General features: G+C 38.8%; 1 protein-coding gene across 5 annotated transcripts in view; it reads left to right on the top strand.

Moving 5' to 3' along the window:
• rnf111 (ring finger protein 111) overlaps positions 1-16,602 on the top strand; it is a 48,813-nt gene that overhangs the window by 6,345 nt on the left and 25,866 nt on the right. For all 5 annotated transcript variants that reach the window (XM_053492080.1, XM_053492079.1, XM_053492077.1 and 2 more), the window contains exons 2-3: positions 1,824-2,749; positions 14,197-14,317. In XM_053492080.1, the coding sequence (XP_053348055.1) occupies positions 1,894-2,749; positions 14,197-14,317 (977 nt within the window). In that variant the 5' untranslated portion in view covers positions 1,824-1,893. The remainder of the gene's footprint in view (positions 1-1,823; positions 2,750-14,196; positions 14,318-16,602) is intronic.

Genomic DNA, 16,602 nt, shown 5'->3' with positions numbered 1-16,602 from the left:
TGCATTGGACTGTTGTGCTCCTTTGGTGGCATTGACGCTTGAGAAGGGTTTATTGGTTTGTTTGGCTCTGTTTTTTTTTTCCTTCCCCCCTCTGGGAAACGAAATGAGGCATAGATGGATGTTGAATAGAGAAAGGATAGCGTTTATGCTGATAAGATTATTCTTACAGGTAAAAAGTGACTTTGTGAAATTTATTTTTTAATCATTGAGATATGAACTCTTTGGTTGACAATAACTTAAATGTCAATAAGTACCCCGTTTTTATGTAATATATTGTTCGAAAATTAACATGTAAATATGTGTGGAGATTAAATCTTTGAAGAAATTTATAAGGGGTTGCACAGGAGTTTGTATCTTTTAAACAATGATCTTGCACATCTGTTGTAAAATAGCTGGACTGTTAGACCTCTTTGTAAGGGGCACATTTTCTGTGTCCGTGTGTGGTCAGATTAAAAGAAAGCCGATACAGAAGCTCGTAATGTCCCCATTATCTCGTATATAGCCTTGATTTATCACATTAATAATGGCCAGCAGGCATTAGCCAGTGGATAGGTGTGGGATTGTTTGTTTTCTTCGCGTAAATATTTAAAGCCTGGGATGACCTTACTTGAATTCTGTGTTTGTGCTTCTTTCATGCAGGTCTAAACTGTGCTTGGAAATTATTTAAAACCGATTTATTCTGTATTTGAATATAGTAAGGTTGCTGCAGTTAAAAAATTATTTATTTATATATATATATATATATTTTTTAGAGTTTTTTCCCCCCACTGTCCCTACATAGCATAAATTTTTTTTTAACATCTTTAAATATAGATTTGACAAGTCTCAAAGTGTCTAAAATTTAAGTTTATTTTTTTTGGTTAGCTTGCAGTTCATCGGTGTTTTACTTGCCACAGCAATGATCATTCCCACAGCATTAAATTGTGCATTAAATAGAACGCGTACACTCCACTTGGTAGGTGGCAGTAGTGTGGCTAGTGTGGCTTTGATCTGCATTTTAATCTAGAAGAAGAACGGGTTTGTCCAGCTTTTAATTTGAGGGCTGTGTCAGGAAAAAGAAACAAGAACACACTGCTTCAAGCAAACAATACAAGCCCAGCCATGGGGGAAATGCAGACCTAATGAGGAGTGTTTGGAGGACAAAAAATACTGTCGCTGGCCAAAGAGATCCTGTGGTTTCTATGAGGGGCGAAGTGATTCTTGAGCAAAAGATTTGCACTTAGCACTATAGATAGGAACCATGTTACCGGGATACCTATGTGCTAATTTGTTTTGTGATTATATATATATATATATATATATATATATATATATATATACACACACGCACGCACACACAGTGGAACCTTGGATTACGAGCATAGTTTCTTCTGTATTACGCATATTACACATTATATATGTGATATGTAAGCTATATGTGCCAGAGTTGATCTGTCTATTGTGAATACATCTGCTTTAGACCCAGCTACCAATCATCAGACAGCTCTTTTTTTTTTTTTTTTTCTGACAACCATGTTGAAGACAGAATAGCTGTGGGTTTTGCATACAATGTCAATAGTTATACAACCGTAGTTATATTTTCATTATTGAGAGGTATGCTAATATGTACTGAGTATTTTTGTTATTCAAAAATCCATAACGATGTATATTGTAGTCTAGTTTAACATCTTTTTCCACAGAAATAGTATTTATTTACATTTTAGACATATTAATAACATATGAGAAGTCATAAAAATTTGTACTTTCTAAATGTGCAGATACTCTGCTTTCTCTTTTCTTGAACATTCACTCACACTTTTTTTTTCCCTCTCCCCCTTACACAGTTGCGGGATCACTGGCCTGCTGATGGACACATAGGAACCACTTTGTTCGTATTGTTTCCAGCCACTCGCAATGAAGAGCGAGGTCCAGACAGATGCACGCCGCAAACAGGACCCGCTGAAAGGGCCTCTGGTTAATCCCGAGCCCATGGAGACAGCAAAAAGTTACCCCACGGAGGTGGATGTGATCAGTAAGGCTGGAAGAGATTTCGCAACTCTGTGTGGTGAGACGAGGCATCGACCCCTGCGAGACGCTGGGGGGCGCAGAGACTCTGAAAGGAGCCGGAAGAAGCGAAAAAGCCAGCAACCGGGTCCCTCAGCCTGCTCTCTAAAGGAAGGTAGACTGAGCGAGGCAGCGATTCCTCCACCCCGTCTGGAGACACACAGCGAGGACGAGCGGAACATCGAATCCTCATTTAGTGACTGTGCCTCCTCGCCCTCGTCCAGCCTGCGCTTTGGAGATTCGGACACTTTGAGCTCTGAAGAAGATGGTCGGCAACAGCAGCATGTTAAAGCCTCGTCGGGCAGTGCAGGAGGAGGTGGAACAGGCCCGACGCGCACCCCCCTGAGCCGAACTCGTGCCAGCAGATCGCATAAATGGGCCCGACTCGAAAATCCAGAGGCTAATCATGTTAAGCGGCCATGTATAAGCTCACGGCGGCAGCTTAACAGAAAGCGATTTGCAAAGGGTGGGAACGGAGGTGGAGCTCAGCGCACTCCAAAGCAGAAGGAGCGTCTGCTGCTACAGCGGAAGAAGAGGGAGGTGATCGCGCGCAGGAAGTATGAACTCTTGCATAGCAGCAGTAGCTCTAGTGAGGAGCTGACCTCTGACTCCTCCTCATCCTCTTCCACTGAGGGGGACGATGAGCTGTACGTAGGAGTGAGCAGCAGCGCTGGTAGCCAGATGAACAGCACCACTGTGGCCTCAGGTAAACCACTACACGAATGCCTGCCTATATTTAACTTAAGAATATAATTTTGTACACAACTGAAGACAGACCAAACAACCCATTTGACCATAATTAAATGTCGTTCCAGTAAAAAGAAAAATTCTGGAGCGAAATGTTTGATCATGTTGTGCTTTTCATGATTTCTGCCATTTGTTTGATGAACTTAAATGATTTGATGGTCTTGAATTGAATGATGAAAACACAGACACTATCGTACTTTAGGTAAATCAAACATATCGGTTTTATAGCAGCACAGAGAGCCACAGGTGGGACTAAATAAGTGGACCGTGTGGGAGCATGCCTCACACCTATTGGTAGGGTAGCTTTCATTCATTTGAATAAAGTTAAATTGCTATTAATTTGCATAAAGTAAAAACTTATCAATTGCATCTCTCAGCACACTTGCCCTGTCACAAACAGTTGATTGTGCTACTGTTACTGGAAATCGCCAGCTTTTATTAATAATAAGTTTTTTTGTTTCTTAATTTACTAAGTGTTAATGCCAGTGTGAATGTTTAATAAAACTTGGATTAAATTGACCTAAGTGGACTTGAAACGGCACACTGAAGATATTTGTGTTTAAGATGCAAAGAATATGGATATGAGATGACCGTTCCTGATTTCAGCTTTTATCTTTTAATAGTTACATCTGGATGGGTTAAACAGTGTAGAACACGGCAGCTTTAGATTGAACCTACAGATGTTCTCAGTAAGCAAAACTATTGGAACACTCACCTGATGGTTTGTTACTTATTTCCCGGGTGAGTCCTGTTAAAGTGACAGTTGATTTGTCTAGATTTTAATTTAAATCCTGAGTTTTGCCTGTGCATTTCCTTTTAAAAAGGTTAAACCAACTTGAAGACCAAAGAGCTGTCTATGTGAAAAAAATTTTTTGAATTTGAGTGAAAGAAAATGATAAAAGCCATTATACAAGCATGAGACATAGCCAGTACAACAATTTGGAATGACTTAAAAAAGAAAGAAGCCCCTGGTGTACTAATAACCATACAGTCGACAGGTCAGGCAAAAGAAGCAACAGCAGTTGTTGGGAGACACATTGTGAGAGTCGTAAAGGAAACCCAGAAAACGCCATCAATGACATCATCAGCAAGGTCTGGGGTAAAAGTATCACAGTCTGCCTTTTAAAGAAGTGTTTTAAAGAGTCGAAGTTTAACTTGTTTGGAGTTTATTAAACACATCTTGATGGAATATCGGGGGGGGGGGGGGGAGCTGATAATCTGGTCTATCGTCTCATATTTACCTTTAGGTCTCAATCCCCAAATGTCCACAAAAGTATTGGTTTTGCCGTTTCAATATATCTGGAGCGAACTTTAAAACAGTAAATTGTCACAGGAAAAAAAAGTAGTTCAGGTAACTCTTCTTGAAATCTCTGTGGTATTCATGTGTTATAACACCCATAGGACTGCATTAACAATTTATGATCCTCAGTCCTCCCTTACTGTCTATGACAATGAGTTTGCTAGTGTAGGGTTTAATGAAAAAAAAAAAAAAAAAAGAACATTCAAGAGAAAGAGATGGATTGCACATAATTTTACTGGTCGAGTTCAGAAACTGCACTTAAATAAAGGAGTTTCAAGTAAACCGGTTTTACATTCTTTCATCAGCGCAAGGAAATTAGTCAATACCTCTGTCTGACACACAACAGATATGGTAAAAAAAGTTCTAGAAAACCTTTTTTTTAAACTGGGAATTGCGAATAATGCTGTCTGATTCTATCCTGTATATAAGTACCTGGTCATTTTAAACCTTACTCAGCCACTTGAGCACAAATATAGCCATAAACCCAAATGTGATGGTAACATGTCACAGCTGTTAGAACAGGCTGCTGTATGTGGTTCAGAAACGGTCAGGTTGACACACTCGTACACCGCAGCGTTTCCTCATCCAGCTGTTTGCCGTATTCATTACTAGCACAAGCGGAGGAGGCAAATGAAGGCCAGGGGCTTTCTGAGCCAGCTGTCATATGGAAAGCTTTGGCCTCAGTTCATGTGTAATTTTGTCCCACGCCTTCCTTATTAAGCACTGGAATTTTGACCTTCCAGTTATTTGTGCCTTATTTATATCGAGGCGGCGAAAACATGCACCAACCCTGGTTATACTATCCTAAAGGAATGATAGAAATGACTAGGGATGGGAATCATCTATACAATATTGTCACTATACCTAGGTGCTGATTCCATTAAAATTGTGTTTCTATAAATATCCGATTTTTGAAATATCTTGCAATATTTTTTATTAATGTTTTATCATAATGCGTTTTGTTGCCCCACTCGGAAGCTTCCGTGCTCGGTACAAAATCAGTTATATCTGAGGCTTATTGGCCAATTCTGGTCACTGGCATATTGACCGGTTCATCTTTGTTAGATCTCTTCCAAAACCTCAGTGATAAGAGTGACGATTGTGCTAAGAAATGGTTTTCAGTCAGAATTCCACTTTAAGGTCATCATTTGCAGGGAATTCTCCTTCATGATTTATGAAAAACTAAAAGAATAAATCTCCAATGCATTGCTCCCTCTCTCTCTAGGTTGAGAAAAACCAGGTTAAATCCTCCTGGTTTCTGGCACCCTTTTTCAACAGAATATGGCATTAGCATAATTTTGCGAGCATAATTTGTTCCAGAATAATTTTTTTTTAAACACTTGTATATCAAAGTAAATTTCCCCATAAGAAATAATGGAAACTCGGACGATTCATTCCACAACCCGAAATATTCATATAAAAATAATTAATACAAAATATAAACTAAAAATAAAACAAATTAACCTGTACAGAGAATCGTGGCTGGTGTGAGACGAGAGTAGGCGGCATGGAAGGTCGAGAGGGGCTACTGTGACAACTTTCTCTTACTTACACACACACACACACACACACACTACACACAGTACACACACGCACTAACAATCACTGCTCTTCGACAGTCTCTGTCTGTAAACTGGAAGCTTTAACAAGGAACCTCTCTAATGACTCATGTTTTTGACTTCTTTTTAGGATTTTGCGGAAATGTAACGTTGTTAAACAGATGGTTGATCTGATCTGATTAGGATGATCGCAATGTTGAAGGATACTGTGTAATTGTTCTCATTGGCTGTTTCTCATCGAGACCTGCTCTTGATGTGCTTCTTGTTGTTTTCCCCCAATAATACATAACTAATACTTTCCTTGAGTGGCTTTTGCAGCCACAGCTTGACTAGGCGTCGAATGGGAGGGTTGTTCTCAACAGATATTCAAACAGCATGAAGATGTCTTTCAGAAGGCCAGAGACGACCAGATCATGCCTCTGTTGATGTCAACCCCCCCCCTTTTTTTTAAGTAGAACTATAATTCTGCTAATTATAGAAAGGGTTATTTCAAGATTTCTAACTGTTTGTCTCTGGTTCAGTCTGCCATCAGATTGACCTACACTCAGCCTGTTTAAAAATCAGCAAAATCTTTTTGGAATTGTCACTTCTGTACATGCTTAAGGACGAGTCTGAAAAGAAGAAAACTAGACCGCACGTTGCACTCATTGGTGTCTATATTTTTACATGTGATGACATTACATTTGTTGCATGATCACAGTATATCATAATAAAATATGGATGTACCGTGTAAACAACTGAGTGACTTTGACAGCTGTATCACATTTGGATGGCGAGGAATCGCAATGTCGGTAACAATATAAACAACCACATTCTGTGTATCCCGACAAACTGCCTGGTAGCTGACAGGGCCGTTTAAAATCATTTAGAATCCTGATGTTTGTTGGATTTAAGCAAACATTGTTTTGTAAGATTTTGGAAAAAAAGAAACGAAGTTAATGTAAGAAGGTTTCAGCTGTTCTGTTGAAGATCATTAGTTAACAGAGGGAGTTCTGATTTGTTTTTAAAGAGTGACAACCCAGGATGCCAGCGGGAATATTTACTGCATTTTTTTTCTTTTCTTTTCACATTCCTGCTGGTGCAGTTTTACCCTCTGTGCATTTCAGATTGTCAAAAAGGCCAGAAGTTTCCGTCCTGTTAACAGGGCAGTGTGTACAACACACAGTTTACTTAGATGAACATTCGTCCCCATGCATTCCCTTTTTACACAGACCTCCCGTATTACTCTATACTCTGTATAAAGGTTAAGTTTCAGACACCCACATCATGCTTTTTTTTCTCTCTCTTCTCTCTTTCTCTTTCTGCCTTTTGTTCAGGTGACATTGACTAGGCATATGCCGATTAACCCTTAACAGATTGCGTAGTATTCGTTGTTGTTGTTGTTGTAGTTGTTCCTGCGATCACTCCAGAATATTGTCACTCCCCCTTGCTTTCCCCTTAAAAAAGAGGTGGCCTAGATAGACTGTTTTTAAGCAGTCTGAAAAAGCCCTGTCCTATTTGAAAGCCTACATAGAGACCACACTGCATTTTGTTTTATAACATTGTAGCGATATATTTAACACCATAGTGTGTAAGGCTGTAGGATACAGACAAAAGAAGCGTTGCAGTTATACCCATATGAATTGCAGTATGCTTAGGTTCCATTAGCTAGACCCCCGGTGTGACCTGGTTATAGATTAGCCTGTAGTATTCAGGCTTTTGTCGAGTTTACAGCGTTTCTTTGAACTATCCACAAAACCTCTGGCGACATTCAGAGCACACTAATAGGACGATCACAGCAAACCGCGGAAACAGTGTAATGATTCTAGTTTGTATTCTGCATAGTAGTTGTCGCAATAATGATTCTTGATACAATGATGTTGGCTATTTTTCTCTTCCTGGCAGAGTAAGGTCAAATTACATAAGGGCCAGCATTACATTTTATTTCTCTCTCTCTCTCTCTCTCTCTCTCTCTCTCATGTGTGTCTCTCTACAAACCGCAGAAGCTGGAGCTCAATCCTGTGTAAATGATTACGGGTTGCGTGATTGGCACTGCTTTTGAAAGAAGGTCAGAGCGAAATGAAATGGGAAAAAAACGAGTGCGAGTAAAGTCTTCATATTCCTCACACGTGTGTGTTTTCTGTGCGCGCGTGCATGCATGTTTCCTGTTGAGCAACAGCATCTACTCTCCCACTGGTCTCCCTGCTGTTATTTGACTACAGTCCTGCGAGAGCTTACTTAACCCTGACTTTCTGGTGCTGTGGTTTCAACCCAACACCACCCTCACATGCACAGGCGGCACACCCTGTAGGACCTTGAGAGAGACGTATGAAAAAAAGTGTCTAGATGACATCGTAAAGCCGTTCTGGTGTAGGTCTCCAGAATGGTTGTACGCTTTAACAGTTAACACCTTTCTGCATATCTGTTTCTCTATTTATAAAAAAACGAGCTGCTGCCAAGCAAGACTTCGGTGTTCAAATACTTTACAGTTTTCAGCCGTCTCATAACGGCTGCCTGTGGGTTACAGTAAACAGCCTTCGCTGCGATTGGAGCCCAGAACACTTACACAACTTGTGTGGCAGAATCACTAAATATTTAAAAGGAGTCTGTATTCACTAAGGACATTAAATACTGAGATAATCTTTGGCCTTGTTCACTGCAGAAATGGTACTGATGCATTGATGACATTTATAAAAAATTCAATATGAATCTATAACCATCAAGTATCATATGTCTACTTTTACACACAGTTCTTTAACTTTTAACTGCTTTTTGAGGAGTGGAAACAAATTGGTACCGTTTAGTATTTTTTTTTATAGCTAGCTTACTAGCCAAATGTGCTGCCCAGTTTCATTATTCAGTTGCGTGACGTATGGTTAAATGTTAGCTATAAATATGGCCGGTTAGTTAGAGGCATTAAAACGGGCTAAAGAAAACAAACCAGTATATATAATCTGGTCACCAAGGTTGTGGAGGTTTTGTCTGTGGTAGTGCTACACAATTAATTTGCGTATAAATTTAAATTGCAGTTTAAACCCATCATGCACCAATCTATACACAGTCAGTAATTAATGTAGACTAGTAAAGTATTTACAAAGAATAAATTCTGCTTGAAACCGAATACTTACGAAGACCTAAGAAGCGTTGATGAGTAAAAACAAAGACTTGTCGATTTGAAAAGACTTGGGAAGACTTAAAAATACCTTTTCATTGATGACACAAACTTTTTAAGACTTACATAGTCTCTTTGAAAGTCTTCGACTTCAAGCTTGAAGTCTTTGTAAGTCTTCATAATTCTGTGTCTTTAATCGATAAGTCTGGGTACATCATCGTTTTCACTGAATAAGTTTCAAGTCTTCTGAAGTCTTTGTCTTTAATCAACAAATCTTAAGTTTTTCGGTTTCAATCAATAAGTATTTGTAACTGATTTCAATCCGGAACTCTTCGTAAGTCTACTTCTTAGAAGTCATCCAAAGTCTTTGTAAGTCTTCAGTTTCAGTTAAGTCTTCATCTTTAATCAACTCTAAGTCTTTGTAAGGTATTATGTTTAATGAACAGGGAGTCTAGAGACGTAGGCTCACGCTAAAACTGCCCAGTCAGAATCCTCATGTTATTGCACTATTTATTTAAACTGGTGGGGTCTTTGTGCATGGTTTTGGTGACCAGGAAATGCTAATCTGGTGCTTTTTTTTAATTAATATGAAGCACTTGCAGGCATTGTTGGCCCAAGTTCAATTCCAACCCAATGCCCAAACCCCATCCACTGAATAAAGTGCCGGTCCCAAGCTCGGATAAAATCGGAGTGTTGTGTCAGGAAGGGCATCTCGGTGTAAAACCCGTGCCAAGTGCCAAGTGTCTGTGTACGGATCATATGGGCTGCTATGGCAAACCCTCGATGGGAGGAGCCAAAAGACCAACAAGCAAGTTTCAGACAACATGCTGAATGAGAACTTCGAAGAGACAGGTGCTGTAACACATTACTTAACGAAGGTCACAGTGGCCTTCACAATGTTATAAAAGAGGAATTTCATAACTTATATTTCCGGCCTTGTGCATTTACTAGTTTTCCTTCATGGAGCTATTTCTAGTGCCATTATTTGTTTTTAGTCTATGTAAATGTTTGAATACTAAATGTTGCATTTTTCTAGTTAAATTTTGTAGTTTAAAATTTAAATGACAGATTAAAAATTTTAATTAAATCGCGCAGTCGTAATCTCTCAGTTGTGTACAGGTGTTTTCTGTTCTACAGTCAGCCAGAGAACAGAAAACACCTGTAAATTTTTTATCTGTCAATTTTAAATGTCATTTAAATTTTAAACTACAAAATCTAACCATAAAATGCAACATTTAGTATTTTTAGTATCGGCCGATGTGTGTAGTGCAGCACACAGCAGGACATGCGTGCTTTATAGTGACAGATCATATAAAAAGATTGTATTTCATGGTTTAATTTCTAGCTCTACTTTTGTAAATGTTCTTTCAGTGCAAATAAAAAGAAAAAAAAAATCAAAGAGGCCAGATGATATAATCGACCAGTTGTTCTGTGCATCCTGGTTACTGATTAGTCTCTGTCTAAGCAAACAATCCATATAAATGATGCACTAAATTTCATTAACGTCAAGTGTGTGGAGAATGAAAGCACAATCATGAGGAGCTCCACTGACAAATGTAACTATATACTGTGAACATGCACACGTCTGTGAGTGTCTGTGTTGTCTCTCACATCTGACTCACACTGCCTTATCTGACAAGTAGCTACATCCACAGTGTAACCACATCTAGATTATTTCCAGCTAAGATTAAATGGACAACTTCTTCCTACAGTAGCTAGAGCTAACTTCATCAAGCAGTAATTTTGTTCTAGCAACTAAACTATGAGTAACTAACTTCAAATCATTAACAGGGCTGGTAAGCGCTTAGTAGTTGCTGGTGTGTTTCTTCAGCGCTAACATACCGGATCCATTTCGTCCTTCCGGTTTCTTGATGTCTAGCTGTCAACGCTGTGACGACATGTCCACAGAACACAAAGAACTGGTAAAGTACAAATTTGCAACACCTACTGTGGTGCTGAAAAGAGAGGTTTAGTGAACATTATGCACTTTTATATGGTTAATACACTTTAGTTTCCACAACATAAGGTTGGAAATGCTCAGGAAGAGCAGAAGGATTGGGCAAAATTGAGTCCGTCTCTCTCGCTCGCTCGCTCAATCCCATTCTTGCTCACTCACTGTCTTGTATTTGGTTAGCGTTAGTTTCTGCTCCATGGGAAGTAGGTGGGTGGAGAAGAGTGAAGCACACCAGTTCAACTCCTTTGAGCTCTGGGGCTTTTCCCTTTTACCCCACACCCTGGTCCTGAAGGGCTGATGCTCATCTTATATCCCATCCTCAGAGATTAAATAAAAAAGAAATTAAAATTGTTATTAACAGTCAGAACTGTTAATATTGGCATTACTGCGAAGAAAGAGCCGGACTATAATTGTGGTCGCTTTTTCTTTCTGACGTTTCTGGTTCATGTCTGCATGGATACTGGACTGGATTTATTTATTTTTCTAAATTATTATTAAATTATTAAATATTTTAAATCAGCACAAGGTACGTGAAAGTTAATTTACCACATGTGAGGCAAGACTGACATTACTGATAAAGGCCTGCTGTAAAAGCTGTAACACACACAGGCATATCAGATGAATGCAAAATAATTACATACAGCAGGAGTTTACACATAAGGGGTTGTGACCCCATACCACTTTTCAGACAAACCACATTTAAATTAACACACGTCAACACACACTAGACCAAGAGATGAAGTACACAGATATGTTTTTCTCACAATATGTTTAATTGTTAGAGTAGTGCTCTATTCTAAATGTCTGAAAGACATTGTAGGCTGGTCAAGACCTGGGCTCACAGAAAATTCATAACAAGATCAATCGAACTAAAAGTTTGCTAACCACCGACTTACAGTTTGAACAACTCGTTTAAGAAGATCAGAAACAGAATTACAGTATGAGTTTTTTTTCCTTTTGCATCTAAAAGGTGTGAACACTTTATTTTTAGCAGATCTGCCATGAGAAGAACTTTATTAAATATACTGGCAGTACGTCTTCTGTTAAAGCAGTGTGATGCAGGCATCCTATGAGCATGGCATTTGCTTGTTTGCTTCAGCACTCGGTAGAGTTCACTACCCTAACAACACACCCAGGAGGATGCTGGTACTCGCTAGAGTCACCTACTTCTACCTTAATACACTCGATGTGGTAAAGCATATGCAGAAGTCAGGCGTTTCATTTTTTTTTTTTTCTTGCTTTACTTAATTTGTTTTACTGATGTAACAAAAATCACTACTTTAGAGTGAAGTGGTCCAGCTTATTTAAGATAAGTTGAATGAAAATTTAAGCTAGGAACTTAATTTCATGTGTTTACGACTGTTAATAAGTTTATATTTTTATGCTGAGAACCAAAAGTTCCCATCATTATTTTATTACATTTTTGGATATTTTAAAAAACGTTACCGAGCAACATGAGAAAAATATGAAACTGTTGCTAAAACAGAAAAAGTTTCATGTCAAGCCAGTGACTGCTAACATGTGGTCACTGTTATATTCTCAGTACTGTGTATCAAAGTGTACTTTGTCACAGAATTGTATACTCATATCTCACACACACACACACACACACACACACAGTATACTATGTATATTTTAAACTAGTCAACTGGAAAGAGCTTGCGGTGCCTTGTCCTCGTTTGCCACAGAGGCAGTGTGTGACTTGTCATGAAACCACCCTGAGATTTCTCATGAGGGGGGAAAGGCAGGACAGGCAGCCAATCAGAGGCCAGCTGCAGGGACAGCACAACAAAAACGCAAGCGTCTGCAAACAGCGGACTTAAAGTACAGCTTCAGCCTGACCTACATTTGCACTCTGGCACCGAACACAGGCTGACTTTATGGCTGCGTTTAAAACAGGCACAACTACATGAAAATCATATTAAGCTGTATGCGGAAAGAAGGGCAAAAGACAATTATGTGCCTCGTGGTGTTTGCACGGCTGTCTCTTGGCGTTTGAGAAGCTCTTGAGGGTTCTTTTAGATATATTTTTTTCTGTGGTCTTAAAATATAACTGGTGTTGCAAAGATACGGTGCTTTTGCTTTTGTCCTGACACTAATCACAGGCGTATGATAAAAGATGAATGTTTATTGCATAGTGTTTTAGCCGGATATATTCAGACAGCATTTATTATTTAAGAGCAGATCTATCTGAACAGCATTTGCTTTGCCCTTGTGCTTAGTGTAGCAATTTCCTTCCTAATTTGTTCTGTTTGTACACAGTGGCCTACTAATCTGATCACATCTTGGACAATAATGGGCAAAAAAAAAATCATTTTGTTTGCGATATATTAATCTAGTGGACACTTTAACAGAAATCAGTTAGTATGTATTTGGGCAGTCCGTCCGAGTATACCGTATTTGTGGACCCTCTATCTGAGAGAACAATGTCATCTAATATCGATTAGCGATAGCTAGTAGCAGACAGTACACCGCTCTTGCGCTAGCAGAGTAAGTAGGTACATTGGGCGGTAGTACAAGAGTGCTGTAATGTCCGTTCGTGGATAGTTAAAAAAATAAGAAGGGCATGCTGATAGTCGCGCATGCTCTGCAGTGACACAGTTTCACACGGCGAGTGCCGACTCTTTATAAAACCCAGTAAGATCAATAAGACCCAAGCAGCAAGGTTACGAGTAGTAGCACAGGTCAAAGACCTATTAAAAAAAATAAAGAAAGAAAAAAAAACGTTTAGATGGAAATCCTGCCGGCGTGTGTTGAGGGAGGAGGCTTTGGACATCAAATTGTGCATTTGGGTTTTCCTGATATGTTGCGTAGAACCAAAGTTATCAAACGTGTAAATTTTACTTCTACTGGACGTCATAAAAATGCGTCGAAATGCATTTCATCTTGAAAAATCTAAAGCAACCATAAAAATGAATGATCTCATAAATCTGTGCTATTTCTTTTAACATTTTTGCTCAGTCATGTGTGTGTGTATAGCTGGTTAAAATGAAATAAAATTTAGTTTATCATATTGCCTATATTATGCTGAAAGAAAAAGGTTAAGTTCATATTGCATAATCCTGACCCCTATAATATATTTTCTGTTAAACAAAAATATATTAAAACAAGTAATGCAAAAAATGGCTACATGCTCTGGCAAACAGTTCCATCTTTATACACAAAAGGGGTGTTTAGTTTTTAATTTTTTACTTGGTATGGGTAGATGGAAGGGAAGGTTTGTAGGTTGGATCTCTTAAATGTAAAATAGATTTATCAAATATCTGAAAATATTGTCATAAAAGTCAAAAGTCACAATATATTTGTTTGTTGTATGATGAAGACCATTGTTGCTTTCGGGAGCAAATAGACAATTGTATTGTTGAAAAATCTTTTTCTTTGTTTGTTGTGTAACTTTGTTGCAAAGTAAATCGGTTTTAGTCTGTTTACAAACGTGCAAATATTGTCTTATTGTAAGAGCAACCAAATAATCTTTTGGTTTTATTTATATTTTTTGTTTCAGGTGCACTGGATGAAGACGTGGTGGTGATCGAAGCTACTCCTGCACCTCCGGTTCCAGCCAGTGAGGAGATCAATGTCACTTCTACCGACAGTGAGGTGGAGATTGTAGGAGATGCGTACAGGTAAGTTCTTAACCTCATTATCTACTTATGCCGCAATGTGTGTTTTTTTTCTTTTTTCTTTTTAGTGTTCAGTATAGACCAGTCCAGTGTAGCTATAGAGTCTCAGGCATTTTCAGATTATCTGCAATTGCTTTGTACCGTGCCTGAGTACGACCTACCCCCACGATCCACGTCTTTCGCAGTAGTCATGTTTTGTACAAAATACGCTAACATGTATACACCTTTAAAACACATTAAAAAAAATAAACTTTATCTACTATTTGTTGGTTCAGTGTATAAAAGTGCAAGACTACACAAATTTCAAGCAGACCGGCAGGGGTGAGAAATGATGATTCTACTCAGTTAACAAAGTTAAAACAAATTTGCAAACTGTTCCCCGAATCATAGTCAGTGCCACCTTTTTAAGTAGATCTTTGCATGGGTTGTTTATCTGTGCCAGGGTATGGTACACAACGTTGACACTAAACAACAAACTGGATTTTCGGGTCAACTGTACTCAGCTCCAGACCCGGTCCCTGATGTTAAAGTAACCTCGGTGTGCTGGCAGGAGTGTTTAAGCGTCAGCATTTTTGGCAGCACAAAGCATGCTGTTTACGAGACCAAACTCTAATGCGATCAGCCATTTAAAATATAAACAAAAAAGAATATCATTAGGTAGCATACATTGGTTCCAGTTTAATTGTCATTTAAAATGGTGTGGTGTCTGTGTTTTGTTCCAGTATGAGACACAGAGAATGTACATCTGGGCTTTAAAATGAAGCTGACAAGCTCTGCTTGTGTTTAGGCATTCGTGGCTTTCCCAGCTGTTGCCTTGGACTACAAGGTCAAGCTCAGTCAGTGCTAATGTGTCTCTTTCCCTTACTTCCCAGGCCCTCCCCTCTCTCTTTCAAGCAGACTGCCCTTCTTTTAGCATTAAAGATCGAACAAGGCCTTGGTTTCTTTTTGACAGGCCAGCATCAGACAATCCCAAGGTCATTCTCGCTTTCTCTCAGGCAGGGGGAATGGTCCTCTGGATAAAAGGTTTACAACATAAAATATGATCTTTTAAAGCTGTAAACACATTTTTACTAGGGATGCACCGAAAGGAAAATTCTGGGCCGAAAACGAAACCGAAATTTTTGGATGCACTTGGCCGAAAACCGAAACCGAAAATGGCTTCATTAAAAAACATGTTTAAAATATTTTCTTTTTGTTTGTATTTAAAAAACTACAAATTAATTAAAATTATTGCAACTTTGCTGTCCTCATCTGAAACTTTGAAGTGCTTCCAAACCGCCGACATACTCCGTGTTTGATGCGTAATGACAGCGCGAACGAGACGGGAGGATGGGAGAGGCGTGGCGACAATTTCGGCTTTTATTTTCGGCGCTTTCTTACGTTTCGGCGGCCGAAATTTCGGTGCATCCCTAATTTTTACCCAACCTTATTGAGGAGTTCTATTTTAACAAAAATCCAAATAACTAATACGTTATGTTCTCAGAGACAAAACGGTTTGCCACATACCGTGGCGTCATGTTTATATCATTAACTTAGCAAAAGCTAATGGCAGCTACGGATTTAGCTACAGCAATGAAGCCTGCTAACTAGACAAGCTGTCCTAATAAAGCCCTGTTTAGACTGGATTAGTTTAACATAAGGTTACGGGTTGATGTAACTATTATTGGCTTATCTCTGGGATTGTAGTCCCAACTAAATTTATGTTGGTACATTTTTACAGTCCGCTCATCTGCAAGTATGGAAAGATTATGTTGCAGATTATTCCATTAAATAATACAATTTTTTGTAGGAAAAGAAGTATTGTGGTGTATCTTCAGTATAAAGACTCGTTAGTTACTAGCATAAAGTCTTGAGCTGTGCAGAAGAGCTAATTTCTTCATATTAAATTATGCAGATTAAATGAAAGAACTTTCGCCTCTTATCTGTTCCAACTGTTCAGCATTCAGCATCACCAGTATACTGATTAGCTCTCATTATCTGTACCCGTTTCTCACTGGGTTATGCCTTAAGTTAGATGTTTTAGTTTTTTTTTAATGCTTGAATGATTCATAGGTCACTGTGTGGCTTAACAAGCAAAATACATTCCCCTGAAACTGCTCAGGTAGAAGGATTAGACTGAAAGTGAGAGCCAAAATGTCTTGGAGAACTATTCCTAAAGTCTGCATTAAAATACAAGAAAGTCTGGCTCATTGGGAGCAAAATATGAAGAAATCAGGGGTGACTCAAGACTTTTTCACAATACAGTATTGTAGTTGTGAACTTAATTTCACTAAGGATGTGTCTGTGTT

This window comes from Clarias gariepinus, chromosome 3 (genome assembly GCF_024256425.1).
Source record: "Clarias gariepinus isolate MV-2021 ecotype Netherlands chromosome 3, CGAR_prim_01v2, whole genome shotgun sequence".
NCBI lineage: Eukaryota > Metazoa > Chordata > Actinopteri > Siluriformes > Clariidae > Clarias > Clarias gariepinus.
The sequence above is the reverse complement of the archived record's forward strand: the minus strand, read 5'-3'. Positions and strand labels throughout refer to the sequence as shown.